This window comes from Petromyzon marinus, chromosome 19 (assembly GCF_048934315.1).
Source record: "Petromyzon marinus isolate PM22_M1 ecotype Great Lakes invasive population chromosome 19, UKy_Petmar_22M1.pri1.0, whole genome shotgun sequence".
Classification (NCBI taxonomy): Eukaryota; Metazoa; Chordata; class Hyperoartia; order Petromyzontiformes; family Petromyzontidae; genus Petromyzon; species Petromyzon marinus.
The window spans coordinates 12,861,399-12,887,435 of NC_133685.1; the positions used below are offsets into that span (position 1 = coordinate 12,861,399).

Sequence of the window (26,037 nt, forward strand, 5' to 3'; positions counted from 1 at the left end):
ATGGCCTCATTCCACGGCTTCCAAATGAGCCGGGGTGCATCGTCGTCCTCCTACGGCCTTGGAGCGTCCGTCGCTCGAATGGCGGGGGGCGGAATGGGCACGTACGGTGGTGGTGGTGTTGCAGGGGGCTACGGCGTGTACGGCTCCGGTGCGGCGGGGCTCGGCCTGGGTTTAGGTGGTGGCTACGGGGTGGCCATGGGGCAAGGTGGCCTCTCGCTCCAGACGGGGCTCGGCGCGTCCCGCGGCTACGCCGTAGGCTTCGGAGGCGGACTGGGTCTGGGTCTGGCTGCCGGGGGAGGCGGCGGGGCGCTCCTGCCGTACGGGAGCCCCGCGTTCGCCGCCGGGCGCTCAATGCTGTCGGGGGGCCTGGCCGGGGGGCATCCGCCGCTATCGCTCGCCACCGTGCCGCCTCTGGCCACTCGAAACGGGCACAAGGCCACGCTGCAGGGACTCAACCAGCGCTTCACGGGCTACGTGGAGAAGGCGAGTGGGGGGGGGGGGGGGGGGGGCGGGAGCGGCGGCGACGCTCTTGATGGGATTTTTTTCTTTCGGTTTTTGTATCGCGTGTTTGTTTGTTTGTCGTGAAGTCTGACGTTTCGCTGTCACGTGCTGGAAGCTTCTTCGGTTCAAAACGCCCATCAGGAAAAGAGTCGGATAATGCATTTCCGTATGGGATTTGAAATGTAGTTATTGTTTAGCTTCTTTACAAACGTTACATAGTTCTAAGGTACATTTTATTTCTTAACAGCTATTGCCAGTGTAAATTATTTGTGATTTATGTGCTGTGTATAGTAGACGGAATGCCTTTAAATTATTCACTTTTAGTGATCCCCTCCTCACTGTTTATAAGGTGCCATGAGATGCGATGGCATCACACATCCAACATTACTGTGTTGTATTGAGTTCTAACCTATTGCCTGTGCATATCTACATGATTTGTGAAAGTGTTAGACTCTGCTCAGCTCTCAATTATAGTGTGTCTGTTTTAGTCAGGAATTCCCCAAAACTTGTTTTAACCAGGGTCCTTTCTATAATGTTTACACAATTCCATTCTAGTGCAGAACCAAAGTGATTGTGATGGGTTTCTGTGTGTGTGTGCTCATGCGTGGCCAGGCTGAGACCATCAACTCCATACATTTCAAAACCAGTTCAGTTCTTTGTCACTGATGCGGCCTGGGTGTGCACATGTTTGCAAACAGTGGATTTGATGTGTGTGGAGCTGAACAGTGGATTTGATGAATCACTCAGTGAATCCACCATCATCATCGTCATCGTCGTCTCTGTTGAGTTGGCACCGCTGAGATCCTGGATTCGAATCCGGGTTTCAGAAACACAACATTACTTACTCCAGATTCTCGAGTGGGGCCAGTTTATGGTGTCAGCCCGGTCACCAACGAGCGCGCATTACCTTTGGTTCTGCGCCGATTGTTTATGTATGTGCGTATTATATATCCCGGCCCTGAGAATAGCCGGCGATGCGTTTGACGGTCACGCGACGAACATTTGCTGCTGCTGCTGCTATAAATTTCCACGTGATAAGCCACTTCGTTGAGCTATCGTTTGCGATGACCAGGTCGCTGCTGAAAAATAGCTATATCGCTCACTGGGCCTTACCTGGTTAAATAAAAACAATGGTTTAGTTTAGTGATTGAACTATTTGCCGGCAAGTTTGCGGTCACGTGGGCACTGAGTTGCTTGACCCCTCAATGAGTGAGGAGCAGCTGATTGTTGGACCCGGCTGCGCGTGTAAAAGTGTAGTTTGGGCACGGTGAATCTGCAATCCGGATAATCGAGAGTTCATGGTGATCAAACGCTTTATTCCACACAGAAGTCACCTTCCCTGTACCCTCATCTCCTCTTCTTTCCTCCTTCACCTTAAAATAACATCCCTCTCCTTCTGCTTACCCGCAATCCCTTCTAAACCTTCTCCGGTTTATCGGTTTTTCGGGCCACTGGGGGGGGCGCATGGCCGATTCCTTCACGGATCCATCGCTGCGTCTTTCAAACTGAGACGGCTTCCGTCCAACGATTGACGTTGGACAGTCATACCGTGTGTGACCTTCCCTCGTTTCCCCCAGCACCTTCCAGTGATCCGTCCACCACGAGGTCTCGTCATCAGTCATTCCGGTCGCGTGTCTGAAACTTCGCATTTTTGCCAGATTTATTAGCCTCGATTATTTTTCTTGCTTTGTCCATAACTTTCCCTCATTCGCCTGTAAACATAAAAAAAGATCTCTCCTCTGACCCACGATCTATTAACGCGCACGCCATTCTCTTTGTCCGGTTACCCGAGATGCGACAGAGAGAATTTCAGGGTCGAAATGCCATCACGACCAAAACCCGTTGATGCAACCTCAGAGCACGTGGTCGGATCCCTCAGAGCACATTGACGTCACAACGCGTCGCTTGTGTCAACCTGCGGACGCATCGACGGAATTCGACGCCGATCACGACTCAACGTTGCACCAGCCAAGGCCTGTCGCAACTTGATTATGTCAACGACGCTCATGAAGCAGCTGGCACGATGAGCTGTCTCATACAGGAATGTGATCAGCAAGGCCATGCTAGGGGGCGGGGGAAGGGGGGGCCTGGGGGGGGGGCGAGTTGAATTGGGGGGGGGCGAGTTGGAAAGAATCACAATCAAAAGGCCTCTCTCCACTCAGTGTAAACCACACACATACACGTGTTACATGGAGGCACGAAATACATTGAATGTGCGGTACACGTTCACGTTGCTCAGCTGTTGATCGTGATGTAACCTTGTTTGATTATTACACTCTGAAACACAATTTTTGTTCCTCAGTAGTAAATGTTATTTCGTAATTGCGTATGCCTAAAAAGTATAGCAAATGGTAATTGTTCCCGACAAACTTTGCTTTTGTGACCAGGACATTGATATTTTGAAATGTACCTATTTTCAATGTCAGAAACAGGAACAAAAAACACACACAAAAAATTGTTACACAGTGTTATCATCATTGCATCAGATCGCAGAAGCTCAGCGGGATTTTTTTTGTCAGCCTGCGCGGTGCTGTGCAGCGCTGGTAGCCCGCCGTGTGGGTAAACCACGCGCTGTAGGCCGCAGGCGGCGTCTCACCGAATTTATTTTCAAAAACTCTCCGTCGTGAACTTTTGCTGCCAGCTCATGACGGCGGGGAGAGGGGGGCGATGGGAGGGGTGGGGAAAGGGGGGGGGGGGTAGAACTATGGTAGAACTATCACTTGGCTGACACTTTTACTACTTTTAAATGGTTAGTTTAACAGGTTTAAAAAAACATGTATTTAAGAAATTAAATATATCCATATTTAACAGGAGAAAATAAAATCGTGAACAAATCAGCACATGCTGACGTGGTTTTTACCTGGTAAAAATAAAACAAGATTACGTTGAACATTTATTTCCGTCACCTCCAGTGCCGGACGAAGCTAGTGCAGGGCCTGTAGCATTTGTTATAAAGGGACCCTAAATAAAAACCACACGAATATTAAAACACACATTTTTTACGTGCATACTAAAGTTATTGTATTTTTTCATTTGCTATACAGCCAGATAACACGACAAATCGCTAACCTTAAGCACCCAGTCTTTCATAAAAGTTGAAGGCAGTATAGTACTATAGTAATAGAGCAAGTGCAGAGTCACTGAACCGGAATTGATAGCTTGAAAGCATTTAGCGCGGGGCCCTTGAAAGTGCGGGGCCCGTAGCATACGTAGTTACTTTTCCTACGAGAATAATCCGGCACTGGTCATCTCTCATCTGAAACATTCAAAGGGCACCCTCAGTGGCAGCTGTCCCTGTGCGGCACACTATGACGCAGCATCCGGCCCGCAAGTGGGCATTGGTCTGCCAACTGGGGGCAATGATTGCCGCTATGTTTCTAAACCCGATCCAGTAAAATGTGGGGTAACTTTTAAATTATTTACGGAAAATTTGGATCCTAACGCCAGCACACAGTGTCTAACTGGTTTTTAATGACGTCATGAGATATTTAACGTCGACTGCAAATCACACAGCTCATGGAATATCACGGTGATTAAACAGGCCGCAGTAATAACCAGGGTTGCCTGCTGCATTCGAACTGCGAACCTCTGCAGCGAGTGGCAAACGCACTACGGCAGGGCAATGCCACCGGCCCCATGATAATGATGACGATGATTACTATGACGACGATGATTCAGACGATGATAACGATGACGACAAAGATGATTAAGCCAATGATAACGATAACGAGGACGATGGAGACGACGATAACGAGGACGCCGGCTTTGGCACGCGACCACAGGTGCGGCTCCTGCAGCGCGAGAACGCGGCGCTGGAGGCGCAGCTGAAGGTGCTGGCGGGGGGCGCGCCGTTGACCCCCGACGGAGACCTCGCGGTCGACTACGAGGAGCGCGTGGCCGCGCTGCGCTCCACGCTCGAGACGCTCGCCACGGAGGCCGTGAGCCTGGAGGTGGAGGCGGACAACGTGCGCGCCTCCGCCGACGAGCTCCGAGCCAAGTGAGCGGTCACTCTCCCTCGCCCTCCTCTCTTTATTGACCATCAGAGGAGACGAGAAGATGCTCGGTGTAGTCGGCACTTTTCTTCGTTCATCATTTCGTTTTTTTTCCCAATGCTTTGCTTTATGTAACCCCCCCCCCCCCCCCTTTTAATGGAAGATTCCACAAGAGACTTAACGCTCTGCTCTCCTCATTCTTACCCCTTCCCTCTCTCTACCCCCCTCTCTCTCTCTACCCTCCCTCTCTCTCGACCCCTCTCTCTCTCTACCCCCTCTCTCTACTCCTCTCTCTCTCTACCCCCCTCTCTCTCTACCCCCTCTCTCTCTCTACCCCCTCTCTCTACCCCCCCCCTCTCACTCAAGAGAATAACGCTCACGCGAGCCTCTCTCTACCCCCTCTCTCTACCCCCTCTCTCTAACCCCCTCTCTCTCTGTACCCCCTCTCTACCCCCTCTCTCTACCCCCTCTCCTACCCCCTCTCTCTACCCCTCTCTCTCTCTCTACCCCTCTCTCTCTCTCTACCCCCTCTCTTTCTACCCCCTCTCTCTACCCCCACTCTCTCTCCACCCCTCTCTCTCTCTCTACCCCCCTCTCTCTCTCTCTACCCCCCTCTCTCTCTACCCCCTCTCTCTCTACCCCCTCTCTCTACCCCCTCTCTCTACCCCCTCTTTCTACCAACTCTCTCTACCCCCCTCTCTCTCTACCCCCTCTCTCTCTCTCTATCCCTCTCTCTACCCCCTCTCTCTACCCACTCTCTCTACCCCCTCTCTCTACCCCCTCTCTCTACCCCCTCTCTCTCTCTACCCCCTCTCTACCCCCTCTCTCTACCCCTCTCTCTACCCCCTCTCTCTACCCCCCTCTCTCTCTATCCCCTCTCTCTACCCCCCTCTCTCTCTACCCCCTCTCTCTACCCCCTCTCTCTACCCCCTCTCTACCCCCTCTCTCTACCCCCCCTCTCTACCCCCTCTATCTCTATCCCCTCTCTCTACCCCCCTCTCTCTCTACCCCCTCTCTCTCTCTACCCCATCTCTCTACTCCTCTCTCTCTCTACCCCCTCTCTCTCTCTACCCCCTCTCTCTCTCTACCCCCTCTCTCTCTCTACCCCCTCTCTCTACCCCCCTCTCTCTCTACCCCCTCTCTCTACCCCTTCTCTCTACCCCCTCTCTCTACCCCCTCTCTCTACCCCCTCTCTTTACCCCCCTCTCTCTCTGTACCCCCTCTCTACCCCCTCTCTCTACCCCCTCTCTCTACCCCCTCTCTCTACCCCCTCTCTCTCTCTACCCCCTCTCTCTCTCTCTACCCCCTCTCTTTCTACCCCCTCTCTCTACCCCCTCTCTCTACCCCCACTCTCTCTCTACCCCTCTCTCTCTCTACCCCCCTCTCTCTCTCTCTCTACCCCCCTCTCTCTCTACCCCCTCTCTCTCTACCCCCTCTCTCTACCCCCTCTCTCTACCCCCTCTTTCTACCAACTCTCTCTACCCCCCTCTCTCTCTACCCCCTCTCTCTCTCTATCCCCTCTCTCTACCCCCTCTCTCTACCCACTCTCTCTACCCCCTCTCTCTACCCCCTCTCTCTACCCCCTCTCTCTACCCCCCTCTCTCTCTCTACCCCCTCTCTACCCCCTCTCTCTACCCCCTCTCTCTACCCCCTCTCTCTACCCCCCTCTCTCTCTATCCCCTCTCTCTACCCCCCTCTCTCTCTACCCCCTCTCTCTACCCCCTCTCTCTACCCCCTCTCTACCCCCTCTCTCTACCCCCCCTCTCTACCCCCTCTCTCTCTATCCCCTCTCTCTACCCCCCTCTCTCTCTACCCCCTCTCTCTCTCTACCCCATCTCTCTACCCCCTCTCTCTACCCCCTCTCTCTACTCCCTCTCTCTAGCCCCCCTCTCCACCCCCTCGCTCCCTACTCTATGTCTATCTTCCCCCTGTTTTCTATGTAACATTTGTAAAAAAAATGTTTATCTCGTTCCTCTCGGCTTCTGCGACGTCGCTTCCCTGCGGACGTTGACTCCGCAACTGAGTCGCGCGAGTGGATCGCGAGCGACCCGCGAGCGACTCGTGCGACCGAGTTGCATGCAACTCGGTTGCATGCAACTGAATCGCTTGTGCATGGACGTCTACTCGCGAGCGGTTGCGAGCAGTGGTTGCTGAAGCCAGGTCCAGTTGCACGCAACTCGGTTGCATGCAACTGGTTGCCTTCGACTGAATCGCTTGTGCAGTATGTGGACGTTTCTTGCGACCAGTTGCGAGCCGCAGTTGTGTAACTGGTTGCTTAAGCCAAGTTCCAGTTGAACACAACACAGCTGCACGCAACTGGTTCCAGGCGACTGAATCGCTCATACGTGGACGTATCTTGTTATTGGTTGCGAGCAACAAGCGCAACCGGTTGCTCCCAGTAGAAGTGGACTCGACTCTCCAAGCGTCGCTCCGCTTGGCGATCTGTAGCGACGCGTTTCATTCGCCGTGTGCCGCGCGTTTTGCAAACTCTGATCCTGGACGCGCTGTCGAACGTCCTCGTCGGTTTTAAATATTTATGCACAGCGGCTCGCTCGGGAGTGGACAAAGCAGTTGCAGGCGATGATTACGTTTGAGTGATGACTTTGCGCGTGACCAAGGGTGGACCCGGCTGTTCCGCACAACGACGATTACACCCACGTTGCCTGCGTGGGGAGCGGCGGTGACCCGCGTTTTCATTCCCGGCCAACGTCAGTGGCGAGTGATGCCTGAACATGTTCTTGTTCACGGCTACCCCCCTACTCACCGCTACCCCCCTACTCACCGCTACCCCCTACTCACCGCTACCCCCCTACTCACCGCTACCCCCTACTCACCGCTACCCCCCTACTCACCGTTACCCCCCTACTCACCGCTACCCCCCTACTCACCGTCCCCCTACTCACCGCTACCCCCCTACTCACCGTCCCCCTACTCACCGCTACCCCCCTACTCACCGACCCCCCACTCACCGCTACCCCCTACTCACCGCTACCCCCCAACTCACCGTCCCCCCCTACTCACCGCTGCCCCCCTACTCACCGACCCCCTACTCACCGCTACCCCCTACTCACCGCCCCCCCTACTCACCGCTACCCCCCTACTCACCGACCCCCTACTCACCGCTACCCCCCTACTCACCGCTACCCCCCTACTCACAGACCCCCTACTCACCGCTACCCCCCTACTCACCGCTACCCCCCTACTCACCGACCCCCTACTCACCGCTACCCCCTACTCACCGCCCCCCCTACTCACCACTACCCCCCTACTCACCGACCCCCTACTCACCGCTACCCCCCTACTCACCGACCCCCTACTCACCGCTACCCCCTACTCACCGGCCCCCCTACTCACCGTTACCCCCCTACTCACCGTTACCCCCCTACTCACCGCTACCCTCCTACTCACCGCTACCCCCCCTACTCACCGTTACCCCCCTACTGACCGCTACCCCTCTACTCACCGTTACCCCCCTACGCACCGCTACCCCCCTACTCACGCTACCCCCCTACTCACCGCTACCCCCCTACGCACCGCTACCCCCCTACTCACCGACCCCCTACTCACCGTCCCCCCCTACTCACCGACTCCCTACTCACCGCTACCCCCCTACTCACCGCTACCCCAACTCACCGACCCCCCTACTCACCGCCCCCCCCTACTCACCGCTACCCCCCTACTCACCGCTACCCCTCTTACTCACCGATCCCCCTACTCACCGCTACCCCCCTACTCACCGCTACCCCAACTCACCGACCCCCCTACTCACCGCCCCCCCCTACTCACCGCTACCCCCCTACTCACCGACCCCCTACTCACCGCTACCCCCCTACTCACCGCTACCCCCCTACTCACCGCTACCCCCCTACTCACCGCTACCCCAACTCACCGACCCCCCTACTCACCGCCCCCCCTACTCACCGCTACCCCCCTACTCACCGACCCCCTACTCACCGCTACCCCCCTACTCACCGCTACCTCCCTACTCACCGTCCCCCCTACTCACCGCTACCCCCTACTCACCGCTACCCCCCTACTCACCGCTACCCCCTACTCACCGCTACCCCCTACTCACCGCCCCCCCTACTCACCGCTACCCCTCTACTCACCGCTACCCCCCTACTGACCGCTACCCCTCTACTCACCGCTACCCCCTACTCACTGCTACCCCTCTACTCACCGTTACCCCCCTACTCACCGCTACCCCCTACTCACCAACCCCCCTACTCACCGCTACCCCCCTACTCACCGCTACCCCCCTACTCATCGCTACCCCCCTACTCACCAACCCCCCTACTCACCGACCCCCCCCCCCTACTCACCGTTCCCCCTACTCACCGCTACTCCCCTACTCACCGACCCCCCTACTCACCGCTACCCCCTACTCACCGCTACCCCCCTACTCACCGCTACCCCCCTACTCACCGACCCTCCCTACTCACCGCTACCCCCCTACTCATCGCTACCCCCCTACTCACCAACCCCCCTACTCACCGACCCCCCCCCCTACTCACCGTTCCCCCTACTCACCGCTACTCCCCTACTCACCGACCCCCCTACTCACCGCTACCCCCTACTCACCGCTACCCCCCTACTCACCGCTACCCCCCTACTCACCGACCCTCCCTACTCACCGCTACCCCCCTACTCACCGCTACTCCCCCTACTCACCGATCCCCTACTCACCGCTACCCCCCTACTCACCGGCGGTGACTGGCACGGCACGGGAGTGCTACTGATGTTGGCCGTGAGCCGGGATCAAAATCAGTCTACTGGATTCGTAGCGCGTTGTATGCTAACCGCTGCGCCACCGCTCCAAAAGACAAAATCCCCCGTGTAGCCTTAACATACTGTTGGGGCAAGTGCTGTTAGCGAGTAGCACCTGTGAAGGTCGGCACGGCACACGATGGGCTGTGCGGCCAGCACCACGCCCGACCGCCTTTGTCTCCCCAGTGGCAATGTTTACACACCGCACCAGGTACTCATTTGAGACTGAGTCGACCTAGGGGAGGCCCAGTACCGGTCCAGATAATCGTCACTGCTGTTGACCGTGAGCTGGAATCGAACTCGGGTGGCCGGGTTCGTAGCGCAGCGCGCTAACCATTCCAACACCACCGCCACCACCACCATCACCACAGTAATCAGCAATAACACCACAACTGCTCACCAAACACGCTGGCCCATGTAGTATACACGAAGCCGTCACTGCTGCTGCAGGACGAGCGGCGCAGACGGTAACGAGAGCGCTCCGCACGCCGAGTGATCGATGGGCGTCGTTGCGGCGTGCAGGTACGAGTTCGAGACGGGCATTCGTTACCAGCTGCAGTCGGACATCAGCCTCATGAAGAAGGTGAGTGGACGTTGCCGCGGTCGGCCGACAACGACTGCGGGCGGGGGTGGGGAGGGGGCGGTCAGATCGCCTCGTAAGTCGAACCGTGCGCCGTGACACGTGACACGGCCAGTGAATAAAGTTGTCACGTGTCGCGAACACACGCGGCCAATTTATGGTCGCCTCGGAGCAACGTCACACGATTTCAATGTGGAGCGACGCTCCGCTGACGCTGCAGCTAGAGACGGCGTCACCATCATCGTCATCGTCGGGGAGAATTTGCGAAAAGGTTCTCCAGTCTCGTGAGGTCTGCTCACACACCAGTTGTGAGTCGTGATATTGGATCACGATAATCCTCCGTGTTCGATGTGGACGTCCGTTTAGTTTCACGTTCCGAGTTCGATTTTTGTTTCAGCGGCTGAGAATTCAAGTTGACTGGAATCGTGGGAAAAGGAGAGCATTCACCCTCTCTGGCAAAAAACACAGCAGATGTTAAGACGTTGAAACACACCAAAAAGACACACACCTATATCACAAGGCGTCAGGTCTGCCTTAACCAAACATACCTGTGGTAAAAATCAAAAACCAACCAACAAAGATGCTTTCACAACAATGTTACGCATTGCCCTTGAAACGGATTGGCCTAACGCCGGCGACAGCCTCTTGTATGCCTTCGTCTCACCGGTGCCATAGATCAAAGGGTGAAACAAAGGCGAACAGCACGAGAAGAATGAGAACACCAAAGCATGAACGCGTAGGAGGCTTTCGCGACCAATATCATCCGTAACACGGGTGCCTTGGGTTACATCGCGCCGTTCTAATTACTGGCGAAACGTCGTACTCGGATTGTAAATGTTGTGGCTTGGCTCTCCAACACACCGGTGTGCTGTACTAGTATACTACACTATACACTACACTATACACTACACTTATACACTGTACTACACACTGCACTATACACTACACTATACACTACACTTATACACTACACAATACACTACACTATACACTACACTACTATACACTACACTATACACTACACTATACACTACACTATACACTACACTATACACTACTATACACTACACTATACACTAGTGCTGTACTAGTGACGAATTGGCCACGTTCTGTGTACGTGACGAACCTTACTAATTAGTTGTGTCGGGTGGTGGCGGGTTTAGCGACACATGTATATATTTACGCGATCTAACCCAAACTAAAACCTCTATAATGGATAGGCCCTCATTTGCAAGAGTGGCCTGGCTCACCAAAAGTGGCAAAAAGCTCAAACAAAGCGAACTAAAAAGGCCCGGCAGTGAAGCAAATCGCAATCGGGCCCACAACAAAACGCAACCGCGTCACGCGAGGCATCGAGAAAGGCTGCACAAACGCAAATCAGCGCCGAAGACTCAACTCAGACGCATCCCGAGGCCGATCCCAGGGCATTGACGCGTTCATTGACGGGAGCATCAAACGGATATGTACGTGCGTACTGTAGGACTTCTTTCGCACCGTACGTAGCCAACCGTGCTCATCGGAGGTGCGGCTAAGAACAAAAGGACAGTAAACACGTGCGTCGATTTAGTTGATTTGTCATTATACTGCACGGAGATTTGCAGACACAATGAGGTTGTTGTGCAAGGCTGGGCAGAGGTGATTTAATAGAAGCAGCACAGCATGACTGGGGTAAGGGAGTTCCAGACACTGGGAGCAGCACAGCAGAATGAGCGACCCCCCACCCCCCCCCCGACCGGACAATTGTTTGACTGGGTACGTAGACACGACGTGTTGGTTGGTGGAGCGGAGAGTGCGTGGAGGGGAGTGGAGTGAGATGAGAGGGGAGAGGTAGGAGAGTGCGTGGAGGGGAGTAGAGTGAGATGAGAGGCAGGAGAGTGCGCGGAGGGGAGTAGAGTGAGATGAGATGGAAGAGGTAGGAGAGTGCGTGGAGGGGAGTAGAGTGAGATGAGAGGTAGAAGAGTGCGTGGAGGGGAGTGGAGTGAGATGAGAGGGGAGAGGTAGGAGAGTGCGTGGACGGGAGTAGAGTGAGATGAGAGGCAGGAGAGTGCGCGGAGGGGAGTAGAGTGAGATGAGATGGGAGAGGTAGGAGAGTGCGTGGAGGGGAGTAGAGTGAGATGAGAGGCAGGAGAGTGCGCGGAGGGGAGTAGAGTGAGATGAGATGGGAGAGGGAGGAGAGTGCGCGGAGGGGAGTGGAGTGAGATGAGAGGCAGGAGAGTGCGCGGAGGGGAGTAGAGTGAGATGAGATGGGAGAGGTAGGAGAGTGCGTGGAGGGGAGTAGAGTGAGATGAGAGGGGAGAGGGAGGAGAGTGCGCGGAGGGGAGTAGAGTGAGATCAGAGGGGAGAGGGAGGAGAGGGTGTGGAGGGGAGTGGAGTGAGATGAGAGGTAGGAGAGTGCGTGGAGGGGAGTAGAGTGAGATGAGATGGGAGAGGCAGGAGAGTGCGCGGAGGGGAGTAGAGTGAGATGAGAGGGGAGAGGTAGGAGAGTGCGCGGAGGGGAGTGGAGTGAGATGAGAGGTAGGAGAGTGCGCGGAGGGGAGTGGAGTGAGATGAGAGGGGAGAGGTAGGAGAGTGCGTGGAGGGGAGTTGAGTGAGATGAGAGGGGAGAGGGAGGAGAGTGAGTGGAGGGGAGTAGAGTGAGATGAGAGGGGAGAGGGAGGAGAGAGCGTGGAGGGGAGTACAGTGAGATGAGAGGGAGGAGAGTGCGTGGAGGGGAGTAGAGTGAGATGAGAGGGGAGAGGGAGGAGAGTGCGTGGAGGGGAGTGGAGTAAGATGAGAGGGGAGAGGGAGGAGAGTGCGTGGAGGGGAGTGGAGTAAGATGAGAGGGGAGAGGGAGGAGAGTGCGTGGAGGGGAGTGGAGTAAGATGAGAGGGGAGAGACAGGAGAGTGCATGGAGGGGAGTGGAGTGAGATGAGAGGGGAGACGGAGGAGAGTGCGTGGAGGGGAGTGGAGTGAGATGAGAGGTAGGAGAGAGCATGGAGGGGAGTGGAGTGAGATGAGAGGGGAGACGGAGGAGAGTGCGTGGAGGGGAGTGGAGTGAGATGAGAGGTAGGAGAGAGCGTGGAGGGGAGTGGAGTGAGATGAGAGGGGAGAGGGAGGAGAGTGCGTGGACGGGAGTGAGATGAGAGGGGAGAGGGAGGAGAGTGCGTGGAGGGGAGTGGAGTGATGAGATTAGTCATGCGGGATGAGATTAGTCATGCGGGGAGGCAGGAGTTGAGTCTATGGAGGGAATGTTGAAGGTGCCAGTGCGATGTTGACATTCTGTTCTTGCTCTCTGCGTGCGTCTGACGGTGGTGTCCCCCCCCCCACCCCTGGCAGGACATCGAGTTTGCGAACGATTCCAAGGTCACCCTGGCCACCAAAATGACCTCCCTCACGGAAGAGCTCGCGTTCCTCAAGATTAATTACGAGGAGGTACGTGCTGGGCTGAAGGCGCTCCACCACCAGAGTCACGCCGCGTCTGCCAGCAACACCGTTGCGATCCCATTCTTCCTTCCTTCCTTTCCTTCCGTTCCCTCGGCCTTAGGGGCTGACGGCGTGCGAACGTTTCCTTCACTGGCATCTCTTAGCAGAGGTCCCTTCGCGTCTCTCTGTGTGTCGCGGCATCCTTCGAAGCGAGTCCGGTGTGGTGATGTCTGACATCTGTCGGGTGCTGACACCGGTGCCGCAGCGCCCTTGTCGGTGTGGATGTATGCACGTTAAACTTCTTTAGCACCATACGTAGCCAACCGCGTGAATAGGGGGTGCGGGGAAAGGACAAAAAAACTAAACACAAAACGCAGCTCGAACGAAATGAGCTTCCGATATAAGTGATTTAATAGTGCATGGCTGCAGTGGTGTCCCAACATCGGAGGGAAGAGCGCTCCAGACGGCCGCAGAAGCGCACCTCCCGAAAGCGAGCGACGCGGTGACCGTGGTTTGCAGAGGCCTCGGTGGAGCAAAAATTAAACGGGGACCGAGATCCACCTCCCCCACCTCCTTCTCCTCCCCCCTCGATCTTCTTCATAGCCCTGTACCTGGGCCCCCTCCTTCCCGTGGGCCACGTGGACACCAGTTGCCACCCAGCGTCGTGGCGCGTGAGATTGATGGCCTCGCGCCAAGTGTATCTTTGTAGAACTTCCTTTGCCCCGTACGTCGCCAACCGTGTTGATGGGCAAGGGTGCCCATGGAGGCGAATGGTAATAATAATAATCATACCATCGAGGTGGCACAAGCGGAAAGGCAGGAACGGGCCGACTCAACCGGGACGTGCCCGAGCTCGTCAGATCTCCGTAGCTAAGCCGGCCTTAGAGACTGGATAAATGCATTCGGCGGGTGGGTAACCACCGTGCATGAAACGGGTGCTATAGCCTGCTGCGGGGCTTACGTGGTGGACAGCAGAGGCGATTGCAGAAACATCCACGGTTGAACTGTACATCGCTGCAATCGTCTGTTCACCCCCGCCTCGCCGACCCGCACCGACCCAGCGTGGTGAAGGTGAGGTCCAGCGAACCCCCACGACCTCGCACGGCGTGGGGAGCCACACAAACCCCGCTGAGTTGAGTGACGAAAGCCTCGCCGCTTTGTCACTCCACTGACCGGGCCACGGGCGAGAGGAATACTGGACGTGGTGATGCCGGGTGTGGAAATGTGTCCCGGGGCGGCTGGCGGCGGGCCGCAGCGGTGAGCCGGTGGCGCGGCAGCGGCGTTCCAGGGGTCACGGGAGCGCGAGAGGGGGCGACGGGTGACTTGACGTGGCCGCTGCTGATGGGGAGGGGTGGTGGTGGTGGTGGTGGCGGCGTGCAGGAGATGACGACGTACCACGCCCGGCTGGGCTCCACCGAGTCGACGTCGGCCGTCATCGAGCTGGACACGGTCCGCTCGGTCGACGTCACCACGGCGCTCTCCAAGATCCGCGACGAGTACGAGGAGTTGGCGCGGAAGCACCGAGCGGAGGCGGAGGCCTACTACACCAGCACGGTAAGGCGTCGCCAAACTCCCTGCCAGGCTCCGTGGGCGTCGCCAAACTCCCTGCCAGGCTCCGTGGGCGTCGCGAAACTCCCTGCCAGGCTCCGTGGGCGTCGCCAAACTCCCTGCCAGGCTCCGTGGGCGTCGCCAAACTCCCTGCCAGGCTCCGTGGGCGTCGCGAAACTCCCTACCAGGCTCCGTGGGCGTCGCGAAACTCCCTGCCAGGCTCCGTGGGCGTCGCCAAACTCCCTGCCAGGCTCCGTGGGCGTCGCCAAACTCCCTGCCAGGCTCCGTGGGCGTCGCCAAACTCCCTGCCAGGCTCCGTGGGCGTCGCGAAACTCCCTGCCAGGCTCCGTGGGCGTCGCGAAACTCCCTGCCGGGCTCCGTGGGCGTCGCGAAACTCCCTGCCAGGCTCCGTGGGCGTCGCGAAACTCCCTGCCAGGCTCCGTGGGCGTCGCGAAACTCCCTGCCAGGCTCCGTGGGCGTCGAGGGCGCTGCCGTGCCCGCGCTCGCCGGTGGGAAGCCGTTGCGGCGTTGCGGCAAGCGCGGGCCGGGCGGGGGGGATAGAGCGTTGCACCCTCGCGCGCGGTGTGGGGTTTCCTCCCACGTGCATTGTGAACGCTCGTTAATGAATTGGCTGAAGGCGTTTTGATGGGTGTCCTGGGACTCCCCTAGGTCGACTCAGCCTCAAATTAGTAACTGGTGCGTCGTGTAAACATCGTCGCTGGGGGAGACAAAGGCGGCCGGGCGTGGTGTTGGCCACCCGCCCCCCCCAACCTCGTGTGCCGTGTTGGCCTTCAAAGGCGCTCGCTAACAGCACTTGCCCCAACAGTCTATTAAGGCATGTCGTGGATCGCGCAGCGTTGAGCGTGATGCGGTTCGCGGCCGTGTCACGCGTGGCTGTTCCTCGCCAGGTGGAGCAAATCCAGGAGTCCACGGTGCAAACGACGGCGGCGATCACGGAGCTCAAGACGGAGCTGAGCACGGTGCGGAAGGAAGCGCAGAGCCGCTACTTGGAGCTGCAGACCACGCTGTCCGAAGTACGGCTCGCCCGCACTGACCCACACTCACCCACACTGACCCACACTCACCCACACTGACCCACACTCACCCACACTCACCCACACTCACCCGCACTGACGCACATTGACCCACACTCACCCACACTGACCCACACTCACCCACACTGACCCACACTGAACCAACACTCACCCACACTGACCCACACTGACCCACACTCACCCACACTGACCCACACTGACCCACACTCACCCACGATGACCCACACTGAACCACACTGACCCACACTCACCCACACTCACCCACGATGACCCACACTCACCCACGATGACCCACACTCACCCACACTCACCCACGATGACCCACACTCACCCGCACTGACCCACACTCACCCACACTGAACCACACTGACCCACACTCACCCACACTCACCCACGATGACCCACACTCACCCGCACTGACCCACACTGACCCACACTCACCCACGATGACCCACACTCACCCGCACTGACCCACACTGACCCACACTCACCCACACTGACCCACACTGACCCACACTCACCCACACTGACCCACACTCACCCACACTGACCCACACTGACCCACACTCACCCACACTGACCCACACTGACCCACACTGACACACACTGAACCACACTGAACCACACTCACCCACAATGACCCACACTCACCCACACTCACCAACACTCACACACCGATGACCCACAATGAACCACACTCACCCACACTCACCCGCACTGACCCACACTGAACCACACTCGCCCACACTCACCCACACTGAACCACACTCACCCACAATCACCCACACTCACCAACACTCACCAACACTCACCCCTGCTCACTGTCGCTGGCCTGCACTCGCCCGCACTCGTCCGCACTCTCCCTGTGGCAGAGCTACTCCCTGGAGCAGACAGTGGCGATGTCCTCGGCCCGCAGCAGCACCAGCGTGGCGAGCTACCAGTCGACCTTTGCCAGCCTCGAGGTGGCCATCTCCACCGCCAAGTCGGACCTGCAGCGCCAGCTCGTGGCGTACCAGGCGCTTGTGGATGTCAAGCTGGTGCTGGACGCGGAGATAGCCACCTACAAGCGCCTGCTGGAGGGCGAGGAGGACATGTGGGCGACCGCTCGCACTCACATGCGCGTGACCCCGCGCGTGACCCTGTGCGACCCCACTTGAGCTCGTCTGACCCCACGCGTGACCCCGTGCGTGACCCCGCGCGCGACCCCGTGCGGTACCCCGCGCGTGACCCTGTGCGACCCCGTCACGACCCCTCGTGACACCGCGCATGACTCCACGTGACCCTACGAGTGACCCCGTACGTGACCCCTCGCGACCCCGTGTGCGACACCACACGTGACCCCGCGCGACACTCCGCGCGATCGTAACGACGTCGCAAAGCTGGAATAATGCGATGGGGAGTAATGTGAGTATTTTGGCTGCTGCTATAAATAGCCACATGATGAGCCACTACGTTGAGCTCTCATTTGTGTCCAGGTCGCTTCTGAAAAATATCTATACAGCTCAGTGGGCCTTACCTGGTAAACCATTTTTCTTGCAAGACGATTGGACCGCGATTGTAACGCGACCGTAAGGCGAGACTAACGCGTGCATCTCCATCTCTCTCTCTCTCTCCTCCACTGTGCATCTCTCCATCTCTCCGCCCCGACCCCGCAGTCTGGGCGGCGTCAACATCTCTCCGAGCGGCGTAAGGTTCTCATCCGCCTCCCCTGTGTCGTCCGGAGGGGGCAGCGTCGTCCGGGCCACGAGCATCAGCGGCTCCCACGTGGCCACCGCCGCCACCGCCGCCGCCGCCGCCGCCGTGGCCGCCGTGGCCGCCGCCGCGGCTCTGCCGGTCGGCCTCGGCGTTTCAGTACCGGTGGCGGTGGAGGTCCCCGTGCTGGCCCCCGTCGTGGCCGCCACTGTCACCGCGGCGGCGGAGGCCGTCGTGGTGACCACAGAAACGTTCGAAGAGGTCACCGCGAGCAGCAGCTCAAGCTTCAGTGAGGTGTCCAGCAGCAAGGTCGCCACGACGAGCGGAGAGGGTGAGAGCGACGCACGCGCACGCTCACTCACAAAAGACAAAGATCCCCCGTGCAGCCTGTAACAGACTGTTGGGGCAAGTGCTGTCAGCGAGCGCCTATGAAGCACACGAGGTGGTGGGTGGCCAACACCACGCTCGGCCGCCTTTGTCTCCCCAGTGGCGATGTTTACTGCACACCGCACCAGGTACTCGTTTGAGGTATTGGCCGTGAGCGGGAATCGAACCTGGGTGACCGGGTTCGTAGCGCAGCGCGCTAATCGCTACACTGCCGTTCCCCACGCACGGACTCACACACACGCTCACACACTTGCGCGCTCACGCACACACTCATGCGCATACTCACTCACTCGCACGCACTCACACACAAAGACAAAGATCCCCCATACAGCCTTCAACAGACTGTTGGGCAAGTGCTGTTAGCGAACACCAATGCAGGCCGGCACTGCCCACGGTGAGGTGGATGGCACCACGCTCTGGCCCCCATTATCTTCCCAGTGGCGATGTCTTTACGCACGCAATAGGTGCTCGGGGGAGCCCAGGATCTGTTCAAATATTCACCACTGCTATTGGTCACGAGCGGGAATCGAACTCGGGTCGTCGGTTTCGTAGCACGATGCGCCAGCCACTGCTTCCCACCAAACCACTCACGATCACACACATCCGGCACAATGCATGTTTCGTTTAGTTGACGTGGTTTTATTATTTTGCCCTTTTTCCCGTTCTTCCAAAATTATGATCCCCTTGTACTGGCTGTGTGATCAAATCACGAGATTTTGTCATTTTAATTTGAAATATTCCTGCTTCAAAATGTAACAAAAAAAAGAGTCTAAGTGATTTCCTGCTCACATGAGCATTGAGGCATTGGCACTCATCTCACGTTTACAGCTTTTCTGAACCAGTGGTGGAAATTCCTCATTCCAGTGTTGACTTCGCCACAGAGCGATACTCATTTCATTGACCCCGGAGGGATGATTACAAGCGGTGGAACTCGCAACTTTCCGACTGCGAGCCGCTCGCTCTACCGCTGAAGCCACCTCGCGGGTTCGGAAATGTTCCAGGACGGAAGAGGGCAGCTCAGGCGGGCAGGCGGGCAGGCAGGCGGGCAGGCAGGCGGGCAGGCGGGCAGGCAGGGCAGGCAGGCGGGCGGGCAGGCAGGCAGGCAGGCGGGCAGGCAGGCAGGCAGGCGGGCAGGCAGGCAGGCGGGCAGGGCAGGCGGGCAGGGCAGGCAGGCAGGCAGGCGGGCAGGGCAGGCAGGCAGGCGGGCAGGGCAGGCAGGTGGGCAGGCGGGCAGGAAGGGTTCAGCGATATCAGCCACGTCTCTTTCATGCAAACGTCTGTTGGCGTTGGTCCAAGATCACGCTACAGATTGCACGAAGCTTTGCTTATCGCCAAATCACGCGGAGCGCGCAACCAATGCTCGTGGGTGGACAGAACCAGTGGTGGGGGGGGGGGGGGGGGCAGTGTGTGGAGTCAGATTTAAGAAACTTGCACCAATGTTTCGCCCACTCTGTGAGATCGAGCGAGCGACCTCTGACCTCTCAATTGCAAGTTCCGCTGTGCGAAGGGGATTTAACCGGTTTCATTAAAACGGTCAGAACCCAAATTGGCTGAACACAACCGTGTGCCGCTACAGCAAAACTGCGAGCAGAACCCCGGACACGTCGCCACCTGGCCGCTTGTCACACCTCACGACTCGATGAACGTGCCAATAAACACGCCCACCGTGGCAGCATATCCTGATGCCTGCATATTTGGAGTTTGCATCTCCCTCTCTCTCTCTCTCTCTCCCCCCCCCCCCGTGGTCGCGTGGATTTTTTTCTAAGGGTCCGCCAGTTTTTCCGTCCACATTTAGAATCAACAGTATTTGTCTGCTATACATTTTCACACGATGATAAGCCACTTCGTTGAGCTATCATTTGTGGCCAGGTAACGTCTGAGAAAGAGCTATAAAAGCTCAGCTGGCCTTACCTAGTCAAATACAAAGTTTAGTTTTTAGTTTGAGTCAGCAAACGGAGAGAAAGCATAACGACAGCGGGCAAACGGACACCGCATCTCGCCGCGTCACACCAATTTTGTTAATGGTAGCGATCCCCTATAGTTCAGTTGGTTGGCCATTCTAAAAAATGTTCGCTGGCCAAAAAAAAAAAAAATCCGTCATTTGTGTTTTTGTTGCACCGTGCCAAGTTTCGTTCCTTTTTAGCTAACGCCCAGCGCCTTCTCCTTGTCTCCGTGCAGAGCTGCTGGGGACTGACCTGGCCACCACCGCCGCTGCCATCGCTGCCACGGCGGAGTAGAGGTGCGGCCCTCTGGCCTGCCGCGAGACGCCGAGCGGCATTGAGAGGCCGCGCGCGGCGATTTGATGCATCGGCTGTCGCGACCGATATTCCTCGCAATGAAGGGTTTTTTTTCTTGGGTTCGATAGCATAAAAAGGATAAATGTACGTATGTATGTAGATCCTCCTTCGCATCGTACGCAGCCAACCGTGCTAACTGGAGGTGTGGATGCGTTTGTCACGTAAACAATTCTGGCAAATCACTTGAAGCTCGTGGTTGTTGTTGTAATTGCCAGCGAAACGTCAAAGTACTCAAAATTGCAAATGTCATGCGTTTACTCTCCAACACACCGGGTGTGCTCAAGTAGTAACTAGTCACCCTGCTGCTCTATATAAAACCGGGAGCAAGCGAGGGCTTTACCATTCTGGCGAATTGCCCGATGATGCTGGATGTATTTACCAGCGAAACGTCGTACTCAAACTGTAAATGTTGTGGATTCACTCTTCAACACACCGGTGGGCTAAAGTAGTGAATTATTTGTCTTTTGTCAACGTGACACTTTTTTTGCTGATTGGCCGTGTCGGGTGGTGGAGGGTTACGACACATTTATAAATAAACGCGATCTAACCCAAAAACCTTTATTATGAAAAAGTAGTAACTAATTGGCACGTTTTGTTTACGTGACGTAACTTTACTAATTGGCTGTGTCGGGTGGTGGTGGGTAAACGACACATTTATATTTACGCGATCTAACCCAAAAAAAACCTCCAATGGATAATATTGTTTGTTAAAGTGACACGCTATTCAAATGCACGTAGAAATTCCATTGCAAATTATAAATATATAATATTAACTATGGTTATTATTCTCAAAATAGGACACACATCTTGCGTGTGCTAAGGTTCGTGGAACACTTATATTTTTCCAGGCGGCAGGCTATCAAAAAAATAGAATTTCCATAAAGGAGGGTCAGTGTGGTTACAGGGCACAGCCCTGCAATTGCTTACTCAAATCACTGCTGATGGAAGGGGCCTCCCTTAATCCCAAAGCTTACTTAATTCACAATAACATCGCGATACTTTTCTCTTAAAACTATTTGCAGTTTAGCTGTGTAGCGGTTAGCGCGCTGCGCCATGAACCTGGCGACCCGGGTTTGATTCCCGCTCACGGCCAACACCAGTGACGATTATCTGAACGGGTCCCGGGCCTCCCCTAGGTCGACTCAGCCTCAAATGAGTACCTGGTGCGGTGTGGAAACATTGCCACTAGGGAGACAAAGGCGGTCGGGCGTGGTGCTGGCCACCCACCCCCTCGTGTAACGTTCCGGCCTTCATAGGTGCTCGCTAACAGCACTTGCCCCTACAGTCTGTTAAGGCTATATGGGGGATCTTTATCTTTGTGTGTCTTCGCGTGTGTGTGCGCGTGTCTGCGTGTGTGTGCGTGTGTGTGCGTGTGTGTGCGCTTGTCTGCGTGTGTGTGCGCGTGTCTGCGTGTGTGTGCGTGTGTGTGCGTGTGTGTGCGCTTGTCTGCGTGTGTGTGCGTGTGTCTCCGCGTGTGTGTGCAGGTGATGGCGCTTGAGACGACAGCTTAGGAAGCGGAGTGATGCGTGGGCATCATCCCGGGACCAATCCGCGTCGGCTTTCGTTGTTTCTTTTGCCGCTCCTCCTCAGCTCTCCTCGGCCACTCGCTGGTGGCTCTTTTGCGCGCGTGCCTTGAGCGCAGGCTGTGGCGTGCCGGTGGAATGTACTCCCTCTCAGCTTTGGGTTTCCACCCAGCGCCACCCGTGGGGCCAAGCGATCGCTGTGCACGCACTCGCCACGCGTCGATCTTCAGCGCACGTACGCAGAACTCTCGTCCGCGTCTCCACCTATCAATAATAACGGTAATGACATGATCTGGCCCAGTGGCTCTCAACCGGGGTGTACGTGGACCCCTGCAGGCACGTGACAATTGTCCTAGGGGGTGCGCGAGGTGATTTTTTAACGTGTAAAATGATAACGTATGAATCTGCCAATAAAAAATCATATTTACCAGCGAACGTCGTACTCAAACTGTAAATGTGGATTCACTCTTCAACACACCGGTGGGCTAAAGTAGTGAATTATTTGTATTTTGTCAACGTGACACCTTTTTTTGCTGATTGGCCGTGTCGGGTGGTGGAGGGTTACGACACATTTATAAATAAACGCGATCTAACCCAAAAACCTTTATTATGAATTATTATGAAAAAATAACTACGATAACATTTAAATCCGCACAGTAGCCTAGAACGGTATCATAGACTTCTCTAAACTCATCTTCTTTGGTTCTTTCGGTAAAGTCACGTATAATGAGAATAAAATCATAAATTGATAAAATAAAATAACACAATAATTTTCTCACGACGTTTCGGCCACAACACAAGCGACCTTCATCAGGTGAAGGGGACGAGACTGTCTGAAGGCCGCTTGTGTTGTGGCCGAAACGTCGTGAGAATATTATTGTGTTATTTTATTTTATCAATTTATTATTTTATTCTCATTCTACGTGACTTTACCGAAAGAACCAAAGAAGATGAATCCTTGCAGTCACGAAAGCTTTAAATCGAAATTTCTCTAAAGTCATTGATGGTAAACAATGCGGTTTCTATGAGTAACCAGCGAGCTCGAACACGTTACGTCACGCGTGCTGAGCGTCCGTTGAATTTTGTATTCGCTTGCAGTTACTCGCTAGTTCGGATAACCTCACAAAATGGAAAATAATGTTAAAGTATTGAAGTTTCTTTAATCATACATTTTATTTCTTAGAACCATGTTGGGGTCAGGTAAGGGGGGGGGGGTACTCGGTAGAAACGAAATTTAATAAGTGACGTGTCGGAGCCAAAACGAGGATGAGACCCAATGCCGAAGTCCATCGGCCTGCTTGCTCTCTCCAGACCAATGTTGATACTCGTAATGTCAACTCGTATCGCATCGCTGCACAGTATTTTGCTCGCTCTCGTGGCGAGAGAGGGGGGGGGGGGGGAGAACGACTCAGAGGCGCGCGGATCCCCGGATAAGCGGGGAGGGCAGCAACACGGTGGCTGTTATTTTTTACCAAGCTTCAGTTCAGTTTCAGTTTTCAGTTTCATTTATTTGGTATAGCCCTGTGAGTCATTCGGCTCTTGAATCGGGTGCAACCGCAACAAACAAAAAACAAAAACATGAACAAGAAAACATCTTAAAGTGACTTTGTGACTGTGCAAACAGAAAAATCCAGGAAAAAAACATCAAAATATTCCAGAAAAAACACCGTACACCAACGCTGTGTGCAAAAATCCCAGTGGGATGCAAGTCAAACTACAACAACAAGACAACTTAGATTAAAGCCATCAGTCTAACTCCGTACTACAACAAACAAACATGGCCAAACCAAAAAAACTTTTTGAAATCACCAAAATAAAGCCATAAAAGCAATATAACAGAAATCCGCAATGTAACAGTGATCGGCAATGTAACAGTGATCCGCAATGTAACAGTGCTCGCAATGTAACAGTGATCCTCAATGTAACAGTGATCCGCAATGTAACAGTGATCCGCAATGTAACAGTGATCCTCAATGTAACAGTGCTCCGCAATGTAACAGTGCTCCGCAATGTAACAGTGATCCGCAATGTAACAGTGATCCGCAATGTAACAGTGATCTGCAATGTAACAGTGATCCTCAATGTAACAGTGCTCGCAATGTAACAGTGCTCGCAATGTAACAGTGCTCCGCAATGTAACAGTGCCCCCCAATGTAACAGTAATCCGCAATGTAACAGTGCTCGCAATGTAACAGTGATCCGCAATGTAACAGTGATCCGCAATGTAACAGTGCTCGCAATGTAACAGTGATCCGCAATGTAACAGTGATCCACAATGTAACAGTGATCCGCAATGTAACAGTGATCCGCAATGTAACAGTGATCCGCAATGTAACAGTGATCCACAATGTAACAGTGATCCGCAATGTAACAGTGATCCGCAATGTAACAGTGCCCCCCAATGTAACAGTGCTTGCAATGTAACAGTGATCCGCAATGTAACAGTGATCCGCAATGTAACAGTGATCCGCAATGTAACAGTGATCCGCAATGTAACAGTGATCCGCAATGTAACAGTGCCCCCCAATGTAACAGTTATCCGCAATGTAACAGCGATCCGCAATGTAACAGTGATCGCAATGTAACAGTGATCGGCAATGTAACAGTGATCCTCAATGTAACAGTGATCCGCAATGTAACAGTGATCGGCAATGTAACAGTGATCCGCAATGTAACAGTGATCCGCAATGTAACAGTGCCCCCCAATGTAACAGTGATCGGCAATGTAACAGTGATCCACAATGTAACAGTGATCCGCAATGTAACAGTGATCCGCAATGTAACAGTGATCGGCAATGTAACAGTGCCCCCCAATGTAACAGTGATCCACAATGTAACAGTGATCCGCAATGTAACAGTGATCCGCAATGTAACAGTGATCCTCAATGTAACAGTGCTCCGCAATGTTACAGTGATCCGCAATGTAACAGTGCTCCTCAATGTAACAGTGATCCGCAATGTAACAGTGATCCTCAATGTAACAGTGATCGGCAATGTAACAGTGATCCTCAATGTAACAGTGATCCGCAATGTAACAGTGATCCGCAATGTAACAGTGATCCGCAATGTAACAGTGCCCCCCAATGTAACAGTGATCCGCAATGTAACAGTGATCCGCAATGTAACAGTGATCCGCAATGTAACAGTGATCCGCAATGTAACAGTGCTCGCAATGTAACAGTGATCCGCAATGTAACAGTGATCCGCAATGTAACAGTGATCCGCAATGTAACAGTGATCCGCAATGTAGCAGTGATCCGCAATGTAACAGTGCTCGCAATGTAACAGTGATCCGCAATGTAACAGTGCTCCGCAATGTTACAGTGATCCGCAATGTAACAGTGATCCGCAATGTAACAGTGCTCACAATGTAACAGTGATCCGCAATGTAACAGTGATCCGCAATGTAACAGTGCTCGCAATGTAACAGTGCTCCGCAATGTAACAGTGATCCGCGGTCCTCTACATATTCAGATGTTATCGGCCAATTGACGGGTGTTTATGATCCGTCGGTGGAAAATCTGGTTTGAGCAGGCAAACTCTGGCCTGGTTTTAAGCCTCTGGGTCTAATCGGCATTGGTAACATTGTTAAACAAATTAACCTTTTGGCAGGACCCCGGGGTCCCGAATAAACGGCAGTCAAAATCGTTATTAATAATTTTATTGGCAACCCCGTCCCACCGCAGCACACAAACACCGCGACCCACCCGGCGCGGATCGTTCTGATGGCGTGTCGTGTCCAAGCGCAGCAGCGAGGACGAATGTGCAGGAGAAACACAACTTTGAAACTCCGATTAGCGCATCGTGTAGAGCTCGTCGAGAGGAATAGATCGCCGTGTCGTTCGCCTTCAACAGACATGAAATGACGTCGCAACGCAGTTCATGCGAGGGCCGGGGGCTTATGGGACCCCGAGATCCCACCATAAGGTTAAAATGCTGCGTTTTGGGCGAGCGCCCTTCTCCATCCATAAGCTGTCGCGTTTGTTGACGATATTTTGCTGTTTCGCTTTGGACAGTGCCCACGAGCCAATAAGGCCCACGGGCCGATGACAAGTGTCTGCATTTATTACGTGGAGACGCGGGAGCGGAGTGAGTTCTCTAAGCCTGCAAATGCGTCGACAGCGCCGATTGCCGACTTTCATTGTCCAAGCGAACGCGCAGAATAATAGCGGAGAGGACGCGTGGGTGCGTGCCGTGTGGGTGCGTGCCGTGTGGGTGCGTGCCGTGTGGGTGCGTGCCGTGTGGGTGCGTGCCGTGTGGGTGCGTGCCGTGTGGGTGCGTGCCGTGTGGGTG

General features: G+C 55.0%; 1 protein-coding gene across 1 annotated transcript; it reads left to right on the forward strand.

Moving 5' to 3' along the window:
- On the forward strand, positions 1–25,918 carry LOC116938337 (keratin, type I cytoskeletal 19-like). The gene is made up of 10 exons (XM_032945450.2): positions 1–483; positions 4,233–4,498; positions 9,783–9,843; positions 13,156–13,251; positions 14,623–14,796; positions 15,699–15,824; positions 16,718–16,938; positions 17,501–17,868; positions 20,103–20,163; positions 21,706–25,918. The coding sequence occupies exons 1-9, from the start codon at positions 1–3 to the stop codon at positions 20,159–20,161; spliced, it is 1,854 nt and encodes a 617-aa protein (XP_032801341.2). The 3' UTR covers positions 20,162–20,163; positions 21,706–25,918.
- Positions 25,919–26,037: the final 119 nt, after the last annotated feature.

Bases quoted from the DNA above. Each gene is read 5' to 3' on its own strand.
- LOC116938337 (XM_032945450.2), top strand. From the start codon at position 1: ATGGCCTCATTCCACGGCTTCCAAATGAGCCGGGGTGCATCGTCGTCC. The intron at 9,844-13,155 runs GTGAGTGGACGT...CACCCCTGGCAG, and splicing joins ACATCAGCCTCATGAAGAAG to GACATCGAGTTTGCGAACGA. The intron at 17,869-20,102 runs GTGAGAGCGACG...GTCTCCGTGCAG, and splicing joins CGCCACGACGAGCGGAGAGG to AGCTGCTGGGGACTGACCTG.